We start from the raw sequence: 17,862 nt of genomic DNA, 5'->3' as shown, positions 1-17,862 counted from the left end.
TCAAAATATTCTCATTCAAGATTCAAGAAAAAGTTTCAACTGAAAACATAGTATAGTGTTAGTATTATATCATATGGAGACTTTTTAATACAAAAACAAGTGTCTGTCGTTGACAACCATGAATTGTGTTGCATTTTTGATATTGTCACATTCTGATTTTTACGCCGTCGTACGAACCACAGCAGAGACATAAATAACATGCATCTCTGTTGATCGACGACGTTATATATTTTTCTAATAATAATTAATGTAAGGTAGAGGGTATATACATGTATATATATATATATATTACCATGAGAAAACTATATAGCGTCAGTTGCCTGTCATACGCTGTGGCGTCGGACGCAAATTGAAACTGGTAGGGGGGGGGGGGTAGACTAATCATCAGAAACCTTGACCAGCAAAAAAAAACTATTATCCAAATCATGAAAATCCTAATCCGTGCGGGGTGGGGGGGGGGGGGGGGGTGTTACCTATATCTCCAATAGTAATAAAATTCCTAATCTGTGGGGGGAGGGGCTAGTATAATTTTTCATTTTAAATATTACTATTAATATTTCATGTTTTTTAAGGTAAATCTAGGAACAATTACATGTATGTTTGCTGCGAGAAAATTGGGGGGTTAGCTCCTCCCGGATGCTATGTGTCTAATGGTTAGGTCTAACTTTGCCAAAAAAAAAAAATACTTCCGACGCCTATGATACGAATATTTCTAAATCGCATATTGAAACAATTTTATATTTGTCACTTATAAGCGCATGAATATACGCCTTTCTAAATTCTTGAACCTTTTTAAAACTGCCTTCTTGTTGAATTATTTAACAATTATATGATTTATAATTATTCAAATATATATTCAATCTATGGCCTTTATCTTATCTGACCAGTATATACTACATGTGCTTTAAGAATTTTACAATGTGAGGATTTTTGTGATAAATTGGAATTTTATAAGTTGCAACATATTTATAAAAAAAAAAAATAATGATGAGTTACGTACTTCTTCTCATGTTAATATTGTTTACTATAAATTCAGAGAAATTATGCAAATATGAGCAAAACTTAAAACATAAACGTTCTCATTTGTGGCTCATGCAAGCTGTGATGGTTGTCTCATTGCAGAAAACAATTCACAGCCCTCCCAAGTGGGTAATTATTTTTTATCTTTCTGCAATTACGAATATTTTCCCTCTATTTCTTAATAAAACCGATTGTAATATACAGCGCTATAGATACTGACAAGACTGACGATCCAGTTCTAACCACTTTTTCGATCGATCGAAACCTTCAAAATCACAAACTGCACGAATTATGACGTCAGACTCAAATTTCCATATTAGACGACTCTTGCAGTTTCTTTTATCTTACATACTGATGAACATAAACAATAATTATCTTACTTTAAATTACTCACAGTCTGTAAGATCAATTCATTAATTTGTTAAGGGAAAGATGTAAATATTAAATAATATGCTTTCTTTGATGATTCATGAGGGATATAAAAGTAGCGACATTGCAGAAAAAATACATTCTTCGATAGCCAAAGTTTTCTGATCAGCATCGCTTCTCACAAACGTGAAAAGCGGTGCAGACCAGTGTCATGTTGTAAATTTTGAATTTACTGGGTGTGTGTAAATACAAAGTTTCCAACATGACAACAAGATGGCGTTAGTGGGTTATGTATTTTTTTCTGCAATGTCGCTACTTTTATTTCCCTCATGAATCACGAAAGAAAGTACTTTATTTTCATACTAAACCACCAGAGAACTGCAAGCTTATGAGTTTATCATAACGAACTGGTTGTTTTCCCTGTTTGAGAGTAACATTCCATATTAAAGGAGTCTAAACACTGAAATGATTGAACTTGTTGATACCAACAACACTTTTTATTAAATATCAAAAAATCATAATTTTTCAATAAATACATTTGAAACGTGACAACAACAGATATTGTTTACACCTTATACAATTAATATGATTTTTAATATTTTCTTTTCAGCCATAAAGTAATTTCAGCAAGTGGGGGAAAAAGGGCGCCCACAAAAATGGTTGAATCTTAATTCGAGATAATTTTGATACAATTTTGGAGCCATCCTACCGTACACTTGTATCTTAAAGTTTTTTTTTAAATTCAGACACTTTTTGTTAAATTACGCTATCCTGTACTATCTATTCTATCTTAAAATAAGAAATATACATGTAGTTGTTAAATTTTAAAATAGTGTTAACATTGGCGTTTTCATTCTTCATTAGGAGTGCTTTCGATGGCATCCCTGGACTGGGCTGTCCTTGGTCTCTGGGCAGACAGCTTCTTCTGATGGATGATACTGTGTTCTCTTCGAATCTTGGCTTTCTCGTGCTTATCAACCAGAAGCTTGTCTCTTTCAACTGAAAGTTTACACATTTGTATGTCAATCATGTTACGTTCAATTTGACTGACAGATTATGTATGTTGAACATTAGATTTCTCTTAAACTTAAAATTAGATCAGTAGTATTATATCTACTCTATATACACATATATTTTACATACCCTTCCATTTTTTATAGTCCTCGCCCCCAACTGGAACCTGAACTCGCTTAACGTTGATTGGAGGAAGCTTGGGTACAGTTGACGTGTATCCAATATCGAAGGACACGCCCCCTTTCTTCTGTACGACTTCTAAGACCGGGCTATCAGGGACCTCATCGGCGTAAGGCTTGTTGGCATTAGGTTCTGTACAAAACATCATCCATGGCAGGGGCTTGGTCTGGATGGTATCTCCTACCAGCTCCTTCTTGATCTCCTCTTCCATCTTACTGTAGGCCTTCGCCTCTTCTTCTGACATAACATCGACTCTGTTGTTTCTCTTGCCCATACAACTCTGGACAAGACCCATTTTGTTGCTGATCGCTTGTCTGACAACTTGAAAATAGTACGATATGTTGTGGAACAATGGCGTTATGGCATAGTGACGTCATTCCTTTGTGATGGTTTAACGTCACAAGTAAATGACGTCACTATATATTGGTCTTACCTAGCTATCCTAGAACCATTTTCAATGTGACGTAGGCCTGTCGATATCATTGTTTGCCACTCAGCCATGGCCTTTTGAAATCAACAAGATTTGTCTGGCTTTTGAGCCAAGACTACGCAATCGGTGCATATTTCGTTTGAAACCGCGTCATTTAAACTTGCTTTGACGCAAGAAATAGATAGCAACGTCCAACCGAAAGTCCAAGGTCTTGTTAAAATGGTTCTAACGTTAACTGTCTGGCAAGTAAGAAGACAATGGAGCTTATCTATAGAGTTGTATAGGAAAGAGAGACAAAGTCGATGTCATGTTGGAAGAAGAGGCGAGGGCCTACATTACGCTGGAAGATGAGATCAAGGAGCTGGTACAAGTAGAAGACAACATCCAGACCAAGCCCCTGCCATGGATGATGTTTTGTACAGAACCTAATGTCAAAAAAACCTCGCGCCGATGATATCCCTGAGAGTCCAATTTTAAAGGTCGTACAAAAGAAAGGGGGCGTGGCCTTCGATATCAGGTACAAGTCAACTGTACCCAAGCTTCCTCCAATCAACGTTAGGTGGGTTCTGGTTCCAGTTGGGGGCGAGGACTATGAAAAATGGAAGGGTATGTATCAAATATAGCAGATACAATACTACTGGCCTTATATCACACGTTTCAATATTTTATATACATGTACATCAATCTCCTACAAATGCATATATTTTCAGCTGAAAGAGACAAGCTTCTTCTGGTTGATAAGCACGAGAAAGCCAAGATTCGAAGAGAACGTACCATCCAGCAAAAGAAGCTGTCTGCCCAGAGACCAAGGACAGCCCGGCCCAGTGATGTCATTGAAAGCACTAATCTCATAGACTGAACAGAAAACGCTTTAGTACGATTTAAACAAGCGGTTCAAAAATACTTCCATGAATCTACTAAAACAATAAAATGCTTTCTTCGGTGATTCATTCGGGATATGAAGGTAGCGACATCGCAGAAAAATACATAATCCGCGTTATAATTAGCGGGTTGTGTAAAAATTTTGTCTGCAATGATCGCTACCTTCATAACCAGCATGAATCATCAAAGAAAGCTTATTATCGTTTATATTAACATATTTCTTTTAGCTAATTCATAAATTTATTATGAAAAGTAAGTAAAATTCATTCACTTAATTACTGTTAAAGAGGTTCGCTCCTTAGGTTTTGGGTAGCCATTTTGGGTCATCTCTAGTCTGAAAATTCTGCATCACATATTAATTCCAGTAGTATATTTATATTTAACAATGCCAAATAAACTTTATTGAATAAAATTGTTTTATAAAAATTTATTTTGACAGAGTTTAGAAAGAGACTATATTTTGTGGCGGAAGGTTTTCAAGAAGGAAATGAACAATGTTCATAACTCACTAGTTTTAGAGTACTGTTTCTTTAGATTCCTGATTTTCAGTGCAGATCAAACTTCTAGATAATTTGTTTATTACGATATATTCATGATTTTTTAAAACCCTAATTAAACAATATTTTGATATTTCTATCGATATATTTTGGCAAATTTAGCTTTTATTTAAGAGAATTTAAGAAAAAAAATAACTCCAATTTTGGCCTAAAATTAGCTCATTTCATGCTATATCTCAAATTTTTGAGATGTGACCCCTATTTGTTTTTCTTTTAGATGAGACATTTAAAAATGTATGTCTGTTTGTGTGCAAAGTTTTGGAAAGATGACATTACTATCACTTTTTTATTTGCGTTATAATTTGATTACTCCAAAATTTTGTAACATCTGTTGTTGTATTCATTATGTACTGGCCTTTGAAGCCACCAGTATATTAAAGCAAGGATTTTTAAACTTTGACTTACATTTTACTTTTATAATAGTCACAACATGTGTTCAGCTTCATACTGTTATAAAAAAAAATTGCTAAATAATAGTTCAATCTATAAATAATTGTTTGATTTCTTCAAATTATCAATATCCATGTCAAATTTTAGCAAAATTTCAGGAAAATTATCATTTCTGCTCGGGGCCCTATATTTCCAAAAAATGTCATGCGACATGGGTTACAAATAAATAAGTGAACATTTTAGGTCCCCATCTTTATATCCAAGTGGTTCTCGGATGATTGACATTACTATTATTTCAGGTGCCAAGATCCTTAACGTACATTAAGTACGTAAGCTAAAAGAAACAGCCAAATCGTCTCCTGTGACACTTTGAGTCTGACATCATCATGGTATTTCGTGCAGTCTGTGATTTTTATTATGTCGTTGTAAGTTTCGACCAATTGATAAAGAGGGCGTGTAGATTTGAACAGTCTGACTGTTTCTATAGAGCTATGAGTTAACTATAAGATCCCGTATGAAATAGAGGGAATAATACTTGGTAGATGTAAATATATTCATGTACAGAAGAAACTGAAGGAAAAAAATTAACTATAGTATACGTCTATAGCGGGTTTCTCGAGCTTTATTTCTGCTTTCGTAATCTATATGTTCTTGCTTTCCATTTCTTTGTTTTACGATCTCTTTTAAAAAAACCTAAACGGCGACTCACTTTGGTCATTTGTTGTTGGATCCTTTTATATAATAACCACAATGCGTTTCCGATTGTCAAATGGTCTAAATCATGAATTAATTTTAATTATATATATACATGTATTTAAACTTGTGTTGCCCTCTCTTTGTAAAAAGCATATATTTACACAAATAAAGCCTTCTCCAAATGTTTGAATTTTATTTTTCAATTCTATAGCATAGTATAAATGAAATGTTTATCTAAATTGAATTGAACTATTTATCCCCCCCCCCCCCATGCCTACTGTCATGTGGTAAATTTTGAATTAACTGGGTAGGTGTAAATACAAAATTTACAACTTGACATGTCATATCCTTTAGTATATAATATTATTTATTATATATATATATATGCGCTCAAGTATCTTTTATAAATTCGTGGCCACAAAATATAATTTACACGTATTTGTTCCCAGATTTTCCACGAAAAAGAACACCTAAATTAACAATCAAACAAAAATGCCCGGAAAAAAAAATGCGCAAGGTTTTCGGGGGTGATCAAATCTTGAAGCCCTTTGGGCTGGATTTGATCACCCCTGATCGTATTTGATCACCTCATAATACACTATATAAAAGAATGATTGATTATTCCTTATAATTTCACATCCATTTATCATAAAGAGAATTTTACTAAATCGAAAAACAGTTTATGGAAAAAATCATTTAGATCTAAATGCTATCTTTGATGATTCATGGGATATAAAGGTATTGTAATCATTGCAGAAAAAAAATCACATAACCAGCTAACGCAGCAAGGTTACCGAGGAGGGGGGGGGGGGGTTATGTATTTTTATTTGTGTTTTTTTGGCAATGCTCACTGCCTTTAATGCCCGCATGAATCATCAAATGATGTATTTCATTGCTGAAATACATAAATATATTTTGGTCAATCACCACAAAGTTTATAAATAAGGAATAAGGAATCATTTTTTGAGTATTATGAGGTAATAATTTCGGTTGGGGCGTGATCAAATCCAATAAAGCCCGAAGGGCTTTATGATAGATTTGATCACGACCCGACCGAAATTATCACCTCATAATATTCAAAGAATGATTCCTTATTACTTATATTTATATAATTTTAAGCCATCGTACAATTAAATCTTTAACTATAAACAAGCAAACCCCGTCGGCGCCTCAGTTTGGCATCATTTGTATTATGGGTTTTATAGTACAAAATCGATACCTAGTGTTATCACAGACAAAGACACTGGATGATGTAAATATATGGAGTTAAAACACGGGATGCACAATACAAAGTTGACTGGCAAACTGCCAAATCCAAATGTTGAACAATTGAAGAAAATGTACACTGGTAATGTTTTGCTGTTGAAAAAATCAAGAAATAATACATGTACTCACAGCACTCTTATAACGAAGTGATAGGTACAGGCAATTTTGCTTCGTTATAAATGTAATTCATTATATCCACAATATGTGTAAAACCCATGTGGAATAAAAATCACTTCACCACGACTGTCAAGTCATTATAAGCGTGTTTTGCTGTTCTTACTTTGCATGAGTTTTTTTTCTGTTTTCATGATGTCTGCATATTAAAATTTTAATTTGTAATATTCGTTTTTACTTTTTATCTATTTTTTTAGTCATATAATAATTTTATGCCATTGTAGTCATTTTCAATAACATTTTATTCATTTCATCAGTCATATCACTATAATTCAACTTGTTGAATTTTCTGCAAAATGAATATTTAAAAAAAAAATGAAATAGTACATCAGTTCACATTCTAGAACAGGACCAGTCTCCAAGTATTTCACCATACTTCTTTGGGCCAGGACCTGAAATAAAATAAAAACAGATGAGATTCCATTTATGACTCTCTTTCAGCACCATATATGAATTATGATATATCTTCTACTGGTACTATTGGGTAGAAATTATGTTCAAACTAGAGTACTAGTAAATAAAGTTGACTCATTGTAGAATGGGCAAGAACCTTTTCATATCATGTGACAATGCATCTCTCCAAAATGACATCAGACAAGAAACAAAAAATTGGTGTGCAGGAATACGCTTACTGACACACAAGTAACATTCATGCAAAGTATTGGTTCTCTGCCACTCAAAAGTGAAATCTTTCTCCCAAGTCATGAGGGCTTATCTCTATTTTCTGTTGAGCTAAGCAGATGAGAGTCATTGCCCCCCCCCCCCCCCCACCTGCATCTGGATGGGACATCAGACCATCACAGGTACTGATAACCCCCCCCCCCCCCCACCCCAGCTTGTACCAATTGTAGCTGGGTGGACTGAGAAAATTTAAATTTAGTGTTCTGTCTAGAAATGCAACACATAACATCAAGTGAGACAACAGAGTTTGAACCAGCAGCCTTTAGGTTAATGGCCTGACACCTGTGACCTTTGAGTGATGTACTCCACTCTGGGACTCATGGATTGAGCAAGTTTCAATATATCTGAATATATATGTACATGTACCTGCATAAAATTTAATGAAAAAATTTCAATCTCTCTGACAATTTAGTTTTTAAAAACCTTTAATTACCCCCCCCCCCTTTTAGGTGGGCCTGACCCCCTCATTTAAACAAACTTTAGTGGCAATGAGGACTCCTACAGCAATGGATGCTTTGTGCCAAGTTTATTTGAAATTGGGTCCATGGTTGTTGAGATGAAATGTAAAAATTTAATGACACTGGCAAAAGTAGGAAAAGTTTTGATTAGAAAAGCTCACTTATCAGAAAAGCTCACTTCAGCCTTGACATCTTAGGTGAGCTTATAAGAAAGGATTGACACTCTTTTCGTGGTCAAATGGTTTTGAAGAAATTTCTAAAACACCTTTACCAGTTTCCATTATCTTCCCTTGAGAGAGAAAAAAGAAATGTGGCTATTTTAGAACCAACTTCAATATTTGCACCAAAGGATGCTTTATGCCAAGTTGGGTTAATATAGAGACCATGAAGTTATTGAGAATAAGACTAAAGTACATGTACCTATGAGGTAAAAATGGCAATGACGGTCATCAAACAAATTTGATCAGCAAAGCTCATTCACCACAGTTTATCCATAAGACAAACAAGAGGCCCATGGGGCCACATCACTAACCTGGGCAACAATGACTTTAAATGGGCGTTCAAAAGATATTGTGCCATATGGCCCTTCAGTAGAGTAACAAAAAATAACTATTGTAAAGTATTCAAATTTTACACTTTTTTTGCATACACGTAATCTTTGACATTGTACCTTTATGGAATACTGTTTTTACCGAGAATAAGAAAATCCTATGCAAGATATAAAACTAAACATTTGGTAGGGGTACACTGTTAACTTCCAATTCTCTATATTTTCGTTCTACCCCCCCCCCCCCCCCTTCTCCCCTTTCTCCCCCACATTTTAAAGCGATCAAAATATATGAGAGCATATAGGTACATTTTCTTCCTCAACTACTTACTATTTATTGTATTTTAAAAAAAAACATATTATAATAGTTATTGTATTTCATTAGGAAAATTCCTATAGATGTGAAGAAGAAAATTGTACGTACCTCAACACGCTCAATTTCTCAAATGGAAAAAACATTCAAAAATTTAATTTGTCTTCACCATTAATTATTATTTTTTCGGACGAAAAAAAAAAAATTAATTATATATTACTATATTATTACAAATTGAAAAGTCTCGATCTGCCCCAGCTTTTATTTTGTCCCGGCCCGGTTTGCCAACCTATTTTACCAAGACTCGTATGGAATACCGAACCGGAAGCTATAAACTGATTGAAACATGCCTTTCCTTTATTATTTTTTTCGTAATAACTCAGACTTGAAACAATATTAGCACATAATTTTTGCAATTTATTTTTTCCTTTACATAAGGATAATTTATGCTAAATTACGTTGAATTTAACTAAGTAGTTCTTGAGAAGAAGATTTTTAAAAATGCTACCCCCTTTACACAGTTTCAAGGTTTTCTCCGCTTTGAATAAATATCGGTCTTTCATTTCTGCAATTTATATTCGCCATCCCATAAGGATGCTTTGCGCTAAATTTGATTGAAATTGGCCAAGCGGTTTTAGAAAAGAAGTTCAAAATGTAAAAAGTTTACAAATGGACGGATGGAGGACGGACAAAATATGATCAGAATAGCTCACTTGAGCTTTCAGCTCAGGTGACCTAAAAAAGGACAGAAAGGTGATATAAAGAGAAAAAAAAACCTCACCCCTACCCCCCCCCCCCCATTCCAATCGTTTGTTTTGAGGGTATAAGATAATAAAATTCCATATGTTTACCCACCGATATGAGGCAGTTCATCTTTGTATTCTTCATAGTATAGTTCTACCATTTTGTGTCGTCTGGTGTATCTCTTGTAGTTTATGGTTCTGAGGGACTCCACAAAGAAAGCCGCAGCAACAGCGAAACCCAATCCTTTTGTTGCCATACCTGAAAAAAAATTTCATGTCAAATTTCAAAATCTTTGTTTTAACTAGAGTATTGGCTTCAAATTTAAAGTGGGCATGAGCTAAACTAGAAAGAATAATTTTACCGAGACCAGGCTACGCTCAGGTCACAGTAAAAATTCGTCCCATATACTTGCAATGTAGCAGCCGTGAAGCAGATCTGCTTCTTGTCGATATTTAGTCTGTTATAAATAATCTGCGAAGGAAAAACAAATTTTAATACATTACTGTACAAACCTTTCTGAACATGCATATGTTGTCAAGTCCACAAAATAATCCATTTAATGGGTCGTATCTAGGCATTTTGTTAATATACACGTTTGAATTTGCCTGCCATTTCGTTTGAAATCCCTTGGAATGTTTTGGATTTTTCTTTAAAGGGACTTGGACACGATTTGAGATAAAAAAAATTATTTTATTTTTTATGTATAAAATGGTTTACTGGTGCATTTTAAATGATTGACCAAAATACTGAATGTTAAAGTCAAGTTACAAGCGAGATACAGAGGTAAGAATTGATTGTTTTGTAAACAAAGCTCGAGTCTTATAGTTGTTTACAAAAAATGTAATGTAGAGAATAATCATTTCTTAGACAAAATGACATGTAAAAACAATTTAAACTAATTCAATATATTCATAAATACTATTACCAACAAAAGAAAGATATTTTTGATTGAAACTTACACCAATACAACTCATATGTAAAAATGATGATATTCGAGCTTTGTTTACAAAACAAAGAACTAGTAAATCTATATCTTGCTTATAACTTGATATCTGACTTTCAAATTTTGACATAGCATTATAAACTTCAATATTTATCAGTTTAAACATTGAAAATGGAAAAATAAAATTTGAAAATTTTAAGTAAAATCGTGTCCAAGTCCCTTTAACATGATGACCGAGAGGCATAAACAGCAAATTTTCAAACCCTTATAAGTGGCAGGGATTTCCTCGCAAAAACAGTTATAATGTGGTAAGATAGGATTATAAAAAAGCAACATTGTAGGTATCAGAGACCAATTATATGAAAACTTAGGAAAGATATATTTTTAAAAATTTGCTACGAAGCTAGTATATGGGACAAATTCTATCAGTAACTGGGTCCGCAGGACATCTGTCATTTTAATTTTTAACAATTGAACATTCTATTTATACTCTGTCCACGGTTGTTGCTTCCACCACTTTTTCGATAATCATAAGTACCTTTGTGCTCAAACTACATTCATCCACTAATATGAAAAATGTCCAGATAATCTGTTTTGAAACGCCTCCCCTACCACTTCAGGTTTCAATACACTTCAAAAAATGGAAAGCCTACATGGATTTTGCATTGCATTAGCCATTAATAAGCCCGGATGATAATGTTAAAAAATTGCGCGAGGTATCCCAAGTACTTTCGAATGGAGAAAAGATGTAAATATTGCCTATTATAAACCTCCGTCAGAAATTTGTTTTCGTTCCTGTGAACTTTTATGAGTGAAAAATGATAATTTTCAATGAAGATATCTCGGATATATTCCCTTTTATCAATTTCAACTGTATTTCTTTCACAGGTACATGCAAGTGTATTTTTATTAAAAATCATCAAAAAGTGATGGAAGCAATAACTTGGGAAAAATCCCAAATGAGTTCAAATTTATTTTACTTTTCTGAGTGCTCAATACCCTTGAGAATAAACAACCCTATAAAATATCAGTGAACTGAAATGGTATTCCTATAATGAAAACTTGTTAAATAAGTTCATAAAAAATTATATTCCCTTTTGAGAAGTGGACAGGCATAACCTACATCCACTTCTCTTCGCAAGCCCTCATATTTTGATTCTGGAAAACGTGTAAATGACGGAACCAAAGACGGTTTACGCTTCGACCCATGTTTTGACTCCAGTTTCCCTGAAAATTCGTAACAGACCTTTTATTTCTACATTTAAACATTTTGTTAGGTTTTATGTGTTTATTAGAAACTCAACAACTGATGACATAAGCACTACTTGTGCACAATATACAGGGTGGCACTAAATACATCATTATCTAACATCCCCCTTTCTTTAAAAAGACAAAAAAAATGTGCAATTCAGTTATCAAGTTCATACTGCACTTTTGATGCTTTTGTATCTTCATATGGAAACGGAACTTCATAAACACAAGAATAAACAAGTTACAGTATAATACGGCTTGTAAATTGTAAAATGAGTCTTTACACCTCTTTAGATTATAAGAAAAATAGCTTTATTCTAAAGTCTACAATCAAAACAATATTTTATGTTTTTTCCGACTCTTAAATTTTCTACTTTTTGAACCACCTATAGTGAGCGATCTCATAATTTAAACCCCGGGATGTAGAAGTTGAGAAAATGATTCGACACCGGGTTAGTGTTATTAATTCAATGTTTGTGATATATATTGATGACCAGTATGAATTTCGACCAGTTCCGAATAGTTCAATAGTTAAATAGCAAATAATGAAATAAGAAATGGGGGAAAAATCAATTTCTTAATATAATCACGCATTAATGCTTGTTTGAATTCTGCAGTAGTTTCATTTTTGCTGTCTTGTATGTATTTGATATCGGTCTGAGATTAGCCAATCTACTTTCGCTTTGTAATAAATCCAGGTCATGGCAACGCTAATATGCGCAAAATCATCTGTCGGTGTCTTAAATAATCACTTGTAACAAGATTTATTTTATTAAACGTAGGTTTAGTATGTATTCCAACATACCCAAAAGCATACAGATAGAGGATAAAAAATAAAATAAAGTCATAAGTGGATGCAGAATGTTATTGAGCCGTCATTTTACGAGTTCCGAATACCCAATTTGTTTTCCTCTGTTTTAGAATGAAATAAAGGGATTGATCAAACAAATACTTCTGGAATTCATTACATGTCTTTCTTAGTCTTGGATAAATCATATTGTACCACAATAATGATAAGAGGAGGAGCTGTGACTGTATTTTGATAAGATGTTAGAAACCAGTCTAAATTATTGTTATGATGATTTTGTCTGTCATTTTGGTGCAAATCGAACTGTATAGGTTAAGAAAATACCAATAACTGAGTGGTTTGCATTAAACCTGTTATTCAACAGGTTCTATGAATTGTTTTCGGGCCGAAACTTTTTGATCTACATTTGATATGAAAAGAAACAGTTATGCTATTCGGAACTCATCGGCTTATTCGCAACTGGTAAAATGGCTTCCCGCGTAATTTGCTGGAATAAAATCTTATTTAAAACAATTAAATGCAGCAATATTGCATTAATATCAGCAGGGATTTGGTGTATATTGTCAAAAATATCATATCTTAAAATAACATCCGGGAACATTTTTACTACCGCCAAATCTGTACCCTATTCGGAACTGGTCAAACAACTGTATGGATGCATTAATGTTTAAAATGTAGAAATAATAGGTCTGCTACGAAAATCAGGGAAACTGGAGTCGAACATAGGTCGAAGTGTAGTCCGTCTTTGGTTCCGACATTTACACATTTACACGAATCAAAATATGAGGGCTTGCGAAGAGAAGTGGATGTAGGCACAGGAGTCAGCAATCTTATCAATAAACAAGAGGCCCAGGGGCCACATCGCTCACCTGAGCAACAATTGCCTTAATTCTGATCAAATTAGCATTACAGTATCAAAATATCTTGACAACTAAGTACAGTAGATCTTGCTAAAAAAAATAGAAAATCTGTCAATTTTTATCCACCTCTTTTTTTGGGTAAATACCAAGCCCCTTTTGTTGTTGTACCTGTAAGAAGATTTTTCTCTATTCCAATTTACCCCCCCCCCCCTCCATTTCGTGGCCCCCCTTTTCTCTAGGGAATCATGGTTTCATCAAACTTAAATCTGCATAACCTGTGCTTTCACACTAAGTACTGAGTTTTGGACCGAAAACTTTCCCAGAATATTTTTAAAGATTTTTCTCTATATATTCCTATGTAAAAATTCAAACTGCCGTCACGGCCCAGCCCTACCACTAGGGACTGTGATTTTGCAAACTTGAATTTACACTATCCGAGGATGCCTCTACACAAGTTTAGGCTTTTCTGGCCAAATAGTCTTTAAAAAGAAGATATTAAAGATTTTCTCTATATATTCCTATGTAAAAATTCATCCCCCATTGTGGCCTCACCATACCCCATGACTATTATTTAAACAAACTTGAATCTTTACGATCTTGGGATGCTTCCACTTAAATTTGGGCTTTCCTGGCCTTATAGTTCTGAGAAGAAGATTTTTAAAGATTTTCTCTATATATAAAAATTTATCCCCCATTGTGGCCCCGCCCTACCCCCAGGGACCATGATTTGAACAAACTTGAATCTACATTATCTGAGGATGGTTACAATTTGAGCTTTCTTGGCCAAAAAGTTTTGAAAAGAAATTTTTTTAAAGATTTTCTCTATATATTCCTATATAAAAATTTATCCCCCCATTGTGGCCCCACCCTACCCCTGGGGACCATGATTTGAACAAACTTGAATCTACACTATCTGAGGATGCTTCCACTCAAATTTAAGCTTTTCTGGCCTTATAGTTTTTGAGAAGAAGATTTTAAAAAAAAAATTCGATATATTCCTATGTAAAACATGACCCCCCTCTTGTGGCCCCATCCTACCCCCGGGGACCATAATTTGAACAAACTTGAATCTACACTACCTGAGGATGCTTCCATTTTAATTTGAGCTTTTCTGGCCTGATAGTTTTTTAGAAGAAGATTTTTAAAGATTTTGTCTATATATTTCTATGTAAAACTTGATCCCCTAATTGTGGCCCCACCCTACCCCTGGGGACCATGATTTGAACAAACTTGAATCTACACTATCTGAGGATGCTTCCACTCAAATTTAAGCTTTTCTGACCTTATAGTTTTTGAGAAGAAGATTTTTAAAAAAAAATTCTGTATATTCCTATGTAAAACATGACCCCCCTCTTGTGGCCCCACCCTACCCCCGGGGACCATAATTTGAACAAACTTGAATCTACACTACCTGAGGATGCTTCCATTTTAATTTGAGCTTTTCTGGCCTGATAGTTTTTTAGAAGAAGGTTTTTAAAGATTTTGTCTATATATTTCTATGTAAAACTTGATCCCCTAATTGTGGCCCCACCCTAGCCCCGGAGACCATGATTTGAACAAACTTGAATCTACACTACCTGAGGAAGCTTCCACTTTTATTTGAGCTTTTCTGGCCTAATAATTTTTTAGAAGAAGATTTTTAAAGATTTTCTCTATATATTCCTATGTAAAACTTGATCCCCCCATTGTGGCCCCACCCTACCCCTGGGGACCATGATTTGAACAAACTTGAATCTACACTATCTGAGGATGCTTCCACTTTTATTTGAGCTTCTCTGGCCTAATAATGTTTTAGAAGAAGATTTTTAAAGATTTTCTCTATATATTCCTATGTAAAACTTGATCCCCCCATTGTGGCCCCACCCTACCCCTGGGGACCATGATTTGAACAAACTTGAATCTACACTACCTGAGGAGGCTCCCATTTTAATTTGAGCTTTTCTGGCCTGATAGTTTTTTAGAAGAAGATTTTTAAGGATTTTGTCTATATATTTCTATGTAAAACTTGATCCCCCCATTGTGGCCCCTCCCTACCCCTGGGGACCATAATTTGAACAAACTTGAATCTACACTACCTGAGGATGCCGCCACACAAGTTTGAGCTTTTCAGGCCGAATAGTTTTTGAGAAGAAGATTTTTGAAAAATACCAACAAATTTTCATTAATTCTCAATTATCTCCCCTTTAAAGAGGGCGTGGCCCTTCATTTGAACAAACTTGAATCCCCTTCACCTAGTGGTGCTTTGTGCCAAATTTGGTTGAAATCTGCCCAGTGGTTCTTGAGAAGAAGATGAAAATGTGAAAAGTTTACAACGCCAACGCCGACAACGACGACAGACAACGGACAAATTGTGATCAGAAAAGCTCACTTGAGCCTTTGGCTCAGGTGAGCTAATAATACCTAGAGTCAAAATAAGTAAAACCTCAGCCATGAGCTTCGCTCACGAAGTGAGGGAAGCGAACAGGAATGCAACGCTATTTTTCACAAATCTGCTGTCACGCCGATATTTGCTTTGACCTGGCGATTAAATCAATAACAATCAAGAGAACTAGCGTCAAACAACTTAATTCTGTCCTAAACTTTGGATAATTCAACCCCTAAAGCTCTACATTGGCGAATTATTCAGATTTCTGTCAACATTCGATCTACCAAGAAGCCATGTAGTGACGTCACATTCACCCCGAGACTACGCGTATTATAAACATTAGAAGGACAGTTGTTACCTCCCTTTTATTTTTAAATCATAATTATAAAATAAAAATAAAACAAAGCCAACATTATCCTTGATTTTATTATGCTAAATCATCTTTTGATTTTAAGGACTTTTAAATGCTTCAATAATTTTTTAAAGCCTGTTAAATTTAATAATATTTATTTACAATCCATGCAGTCTCAGGATGAATGTGACGTCACAAATATGAAAAAGCCAAATGTGAATTGAAAATATTTTAGGACAGAGTATAGTTCTCTTGATTGTTATTGATTTAATCGCCAGGTCAAAGCAAATATCGGCGCGACAGCAGATTTGTGAAAAATCGCGTCGCATTCCTGTTAGCTTCGCTCACTTTGTGAGCAAAGCTCATGGCTGGGTTTTTACTTATTTTGACTCTAGGTATTATTTATTGATAAGATTGCCGACTCCTGTGATGTAGGCTATACCTGTCCACTTCTCAAAAGAGGATTAAAAAAATAGGACAGAGAGATATTCAAAATTGCTGTCCTGTTGCAAGGTCTAATTAAGCAATATTCATCCCTCTTTGTTACTTACCAGTGTAGATTGGCCTTCTTTTCAAAACGTTGATATAACCAATGCTTGCAAATGCAGCAATTACTGAAAATGGTGTCATTGCCGACAACTCTCTTCTCATTTCAGAGTTCACACCAATTTTTTGGCCAATATCAAAGATACCAGCTGTGACTTTTGGTTCATCTTTCTCGTCGAATTCGCTCGGTGGCTCTATAACAGGCATCTTGATAAGGTAGATCTATTCCTGTTACCACAAGATTCTTATTTCTCCTCCAAGACGGAACGATGTCCCCTAAATAGTTTGTTAAGTCGTACAATGAATTATTAAAAAGATGCGTGAAAAACCCTTTAATTTATTTCAAAATCCAGCGACATTTTTCAGATCATCGTTTATATTTGTGCAGTTATTATATAATTAATTATTTTAAAAAAAACCCCACATAGAATGTTGTTATCGAAACATATTATGTATCGTTTCACTTTTCATTCCGGTCATTCTAATCCCCCAAAATACCCCCGGGCCGAAAACCTACTCTGTTTTGCGCTGAGATGATTCGCACCTCGATGTTTTGCACCTCCATTGGAGCGAAACGTCTCGCTAGATAAAGATATTTTTCTCGTGTTATTATTGCTCTGTAATTAATTATAACCTATGAAAGAATTGAAATAAGTCATAAAACGATGTTTGCATTCGTGAATATTTAGTTGATGATGAGAAATATTTTTTATTCATATGTAGTCATGTTCAGGAGGAAAGAGTTATTTTATATAAGTTAATAGAGAAATGTTGTAAGCACTTTGATACAATGGATACTGATGAAAAGCTCATATGGCTAATGACCCATGAAAACATTGACATACTTATACTCAAATATGTAAGATGATTCAGGACAATGGAATATGCTTTTGATATATCTTAGAACCATTTTAACATGGCCTTGGACTTTCAGTAGGACGTAACTATCTATTTCTTGCGTCAATTAAAGAGGTTGAAAATGACGCTGGTTTCAAGTGAAATATGCACCGATTGCG

The 17,862-nt window shown here is 34.5% G+C and overlaps 3 protein-coding genes across 3 annotated transcripts; 1 reads left to right on the top strand and 2 right to left on the bottom strand.

Annotated features, from left to right (window-relative positions):
* Positions 1–1,855: 1,855 nt before the first annotated feature.
* LOC105319244 (uncharacterized) lies at positions 1,856–2,976 on the bottom strand. Its single transcript, XM_011416691.4, has 2 exons — positions 2,533–2,976; positions 1,856–2,388 (listed from the first exon to the last, which is right to left on the bottom strand). Exons 1-2 carry the CDS (start codon positions 2,876–2,878, stop codon positions 2,240–2,242), a joined length of 495 nt encoding a protein of 164 aa, XP_011414993.3. The 5' UTR covers positions 2,879–2,976; the 3' UTR covers positions 1,856–2,239.
* A 402-nt stretch (positions 2,977–3,378) lies between these two features.
* On the top strand, positions 3,379–4,335 carry LOC136272942 (uncharacterized). The gene is made up of 2 exons (XM_066076201.1): positions 3,379–3,619; positions 3,724–4,335. The coding sequence occupies exons 1-2, from the start codon at positions 3,442–3,444 to the stop codon at positions 3,870–3,872; spliced, it is 327 nt and encodes a 108-aa protein (XP_065932273.1). The 5' UTR covers positions 3,379–3,441; the 3' UTR covers positions 3,873–4,335.
* A 2,867-nt stretch (positions 4,336–7,202) lies between these two features.
* LOC105319242 (uncharacterized) lies at positions 7,203–17,149 on the bottom strand. The gene is made up of 3 exons (XM_011416690.4): positions 16,852–17,149; positions 9,833–9,979; positions 7,203–7,370 (listed from the first exon to the last, which is right to left on the bottom strand). Exons 1-3 carry the CDS (start codon positions 17,051–17,053, stop codon positions 7,312–7,314), a joined length of 408 nt encoding a protein of 135 aa, XP_011414992.1. The 5' UTR covers positions 17,054–17,149; the 3' UTR covers positions 7,203–7,311.
* Positions 17,150–17,862: the final 713 nt, after the last annotated feature.

This window comes from Magallana gigas, chromosome 2, assembly GCF_963853765.1.
Source record: "Magallana gigas chromosome 2, xbMagGiga1.1, whole genome shotgun sequence".
NCBI classification, from domain to species: Eukaryota; Metazoa; Mollusca; class Bivalvia; order Ostreida; family Ostreidae; genus Magallana; species Magallana gigas.
Note: the sequence above shows the minus strand (reverse complement) of the source record. Positions and strands in the feature narration are given on the sequence as shown.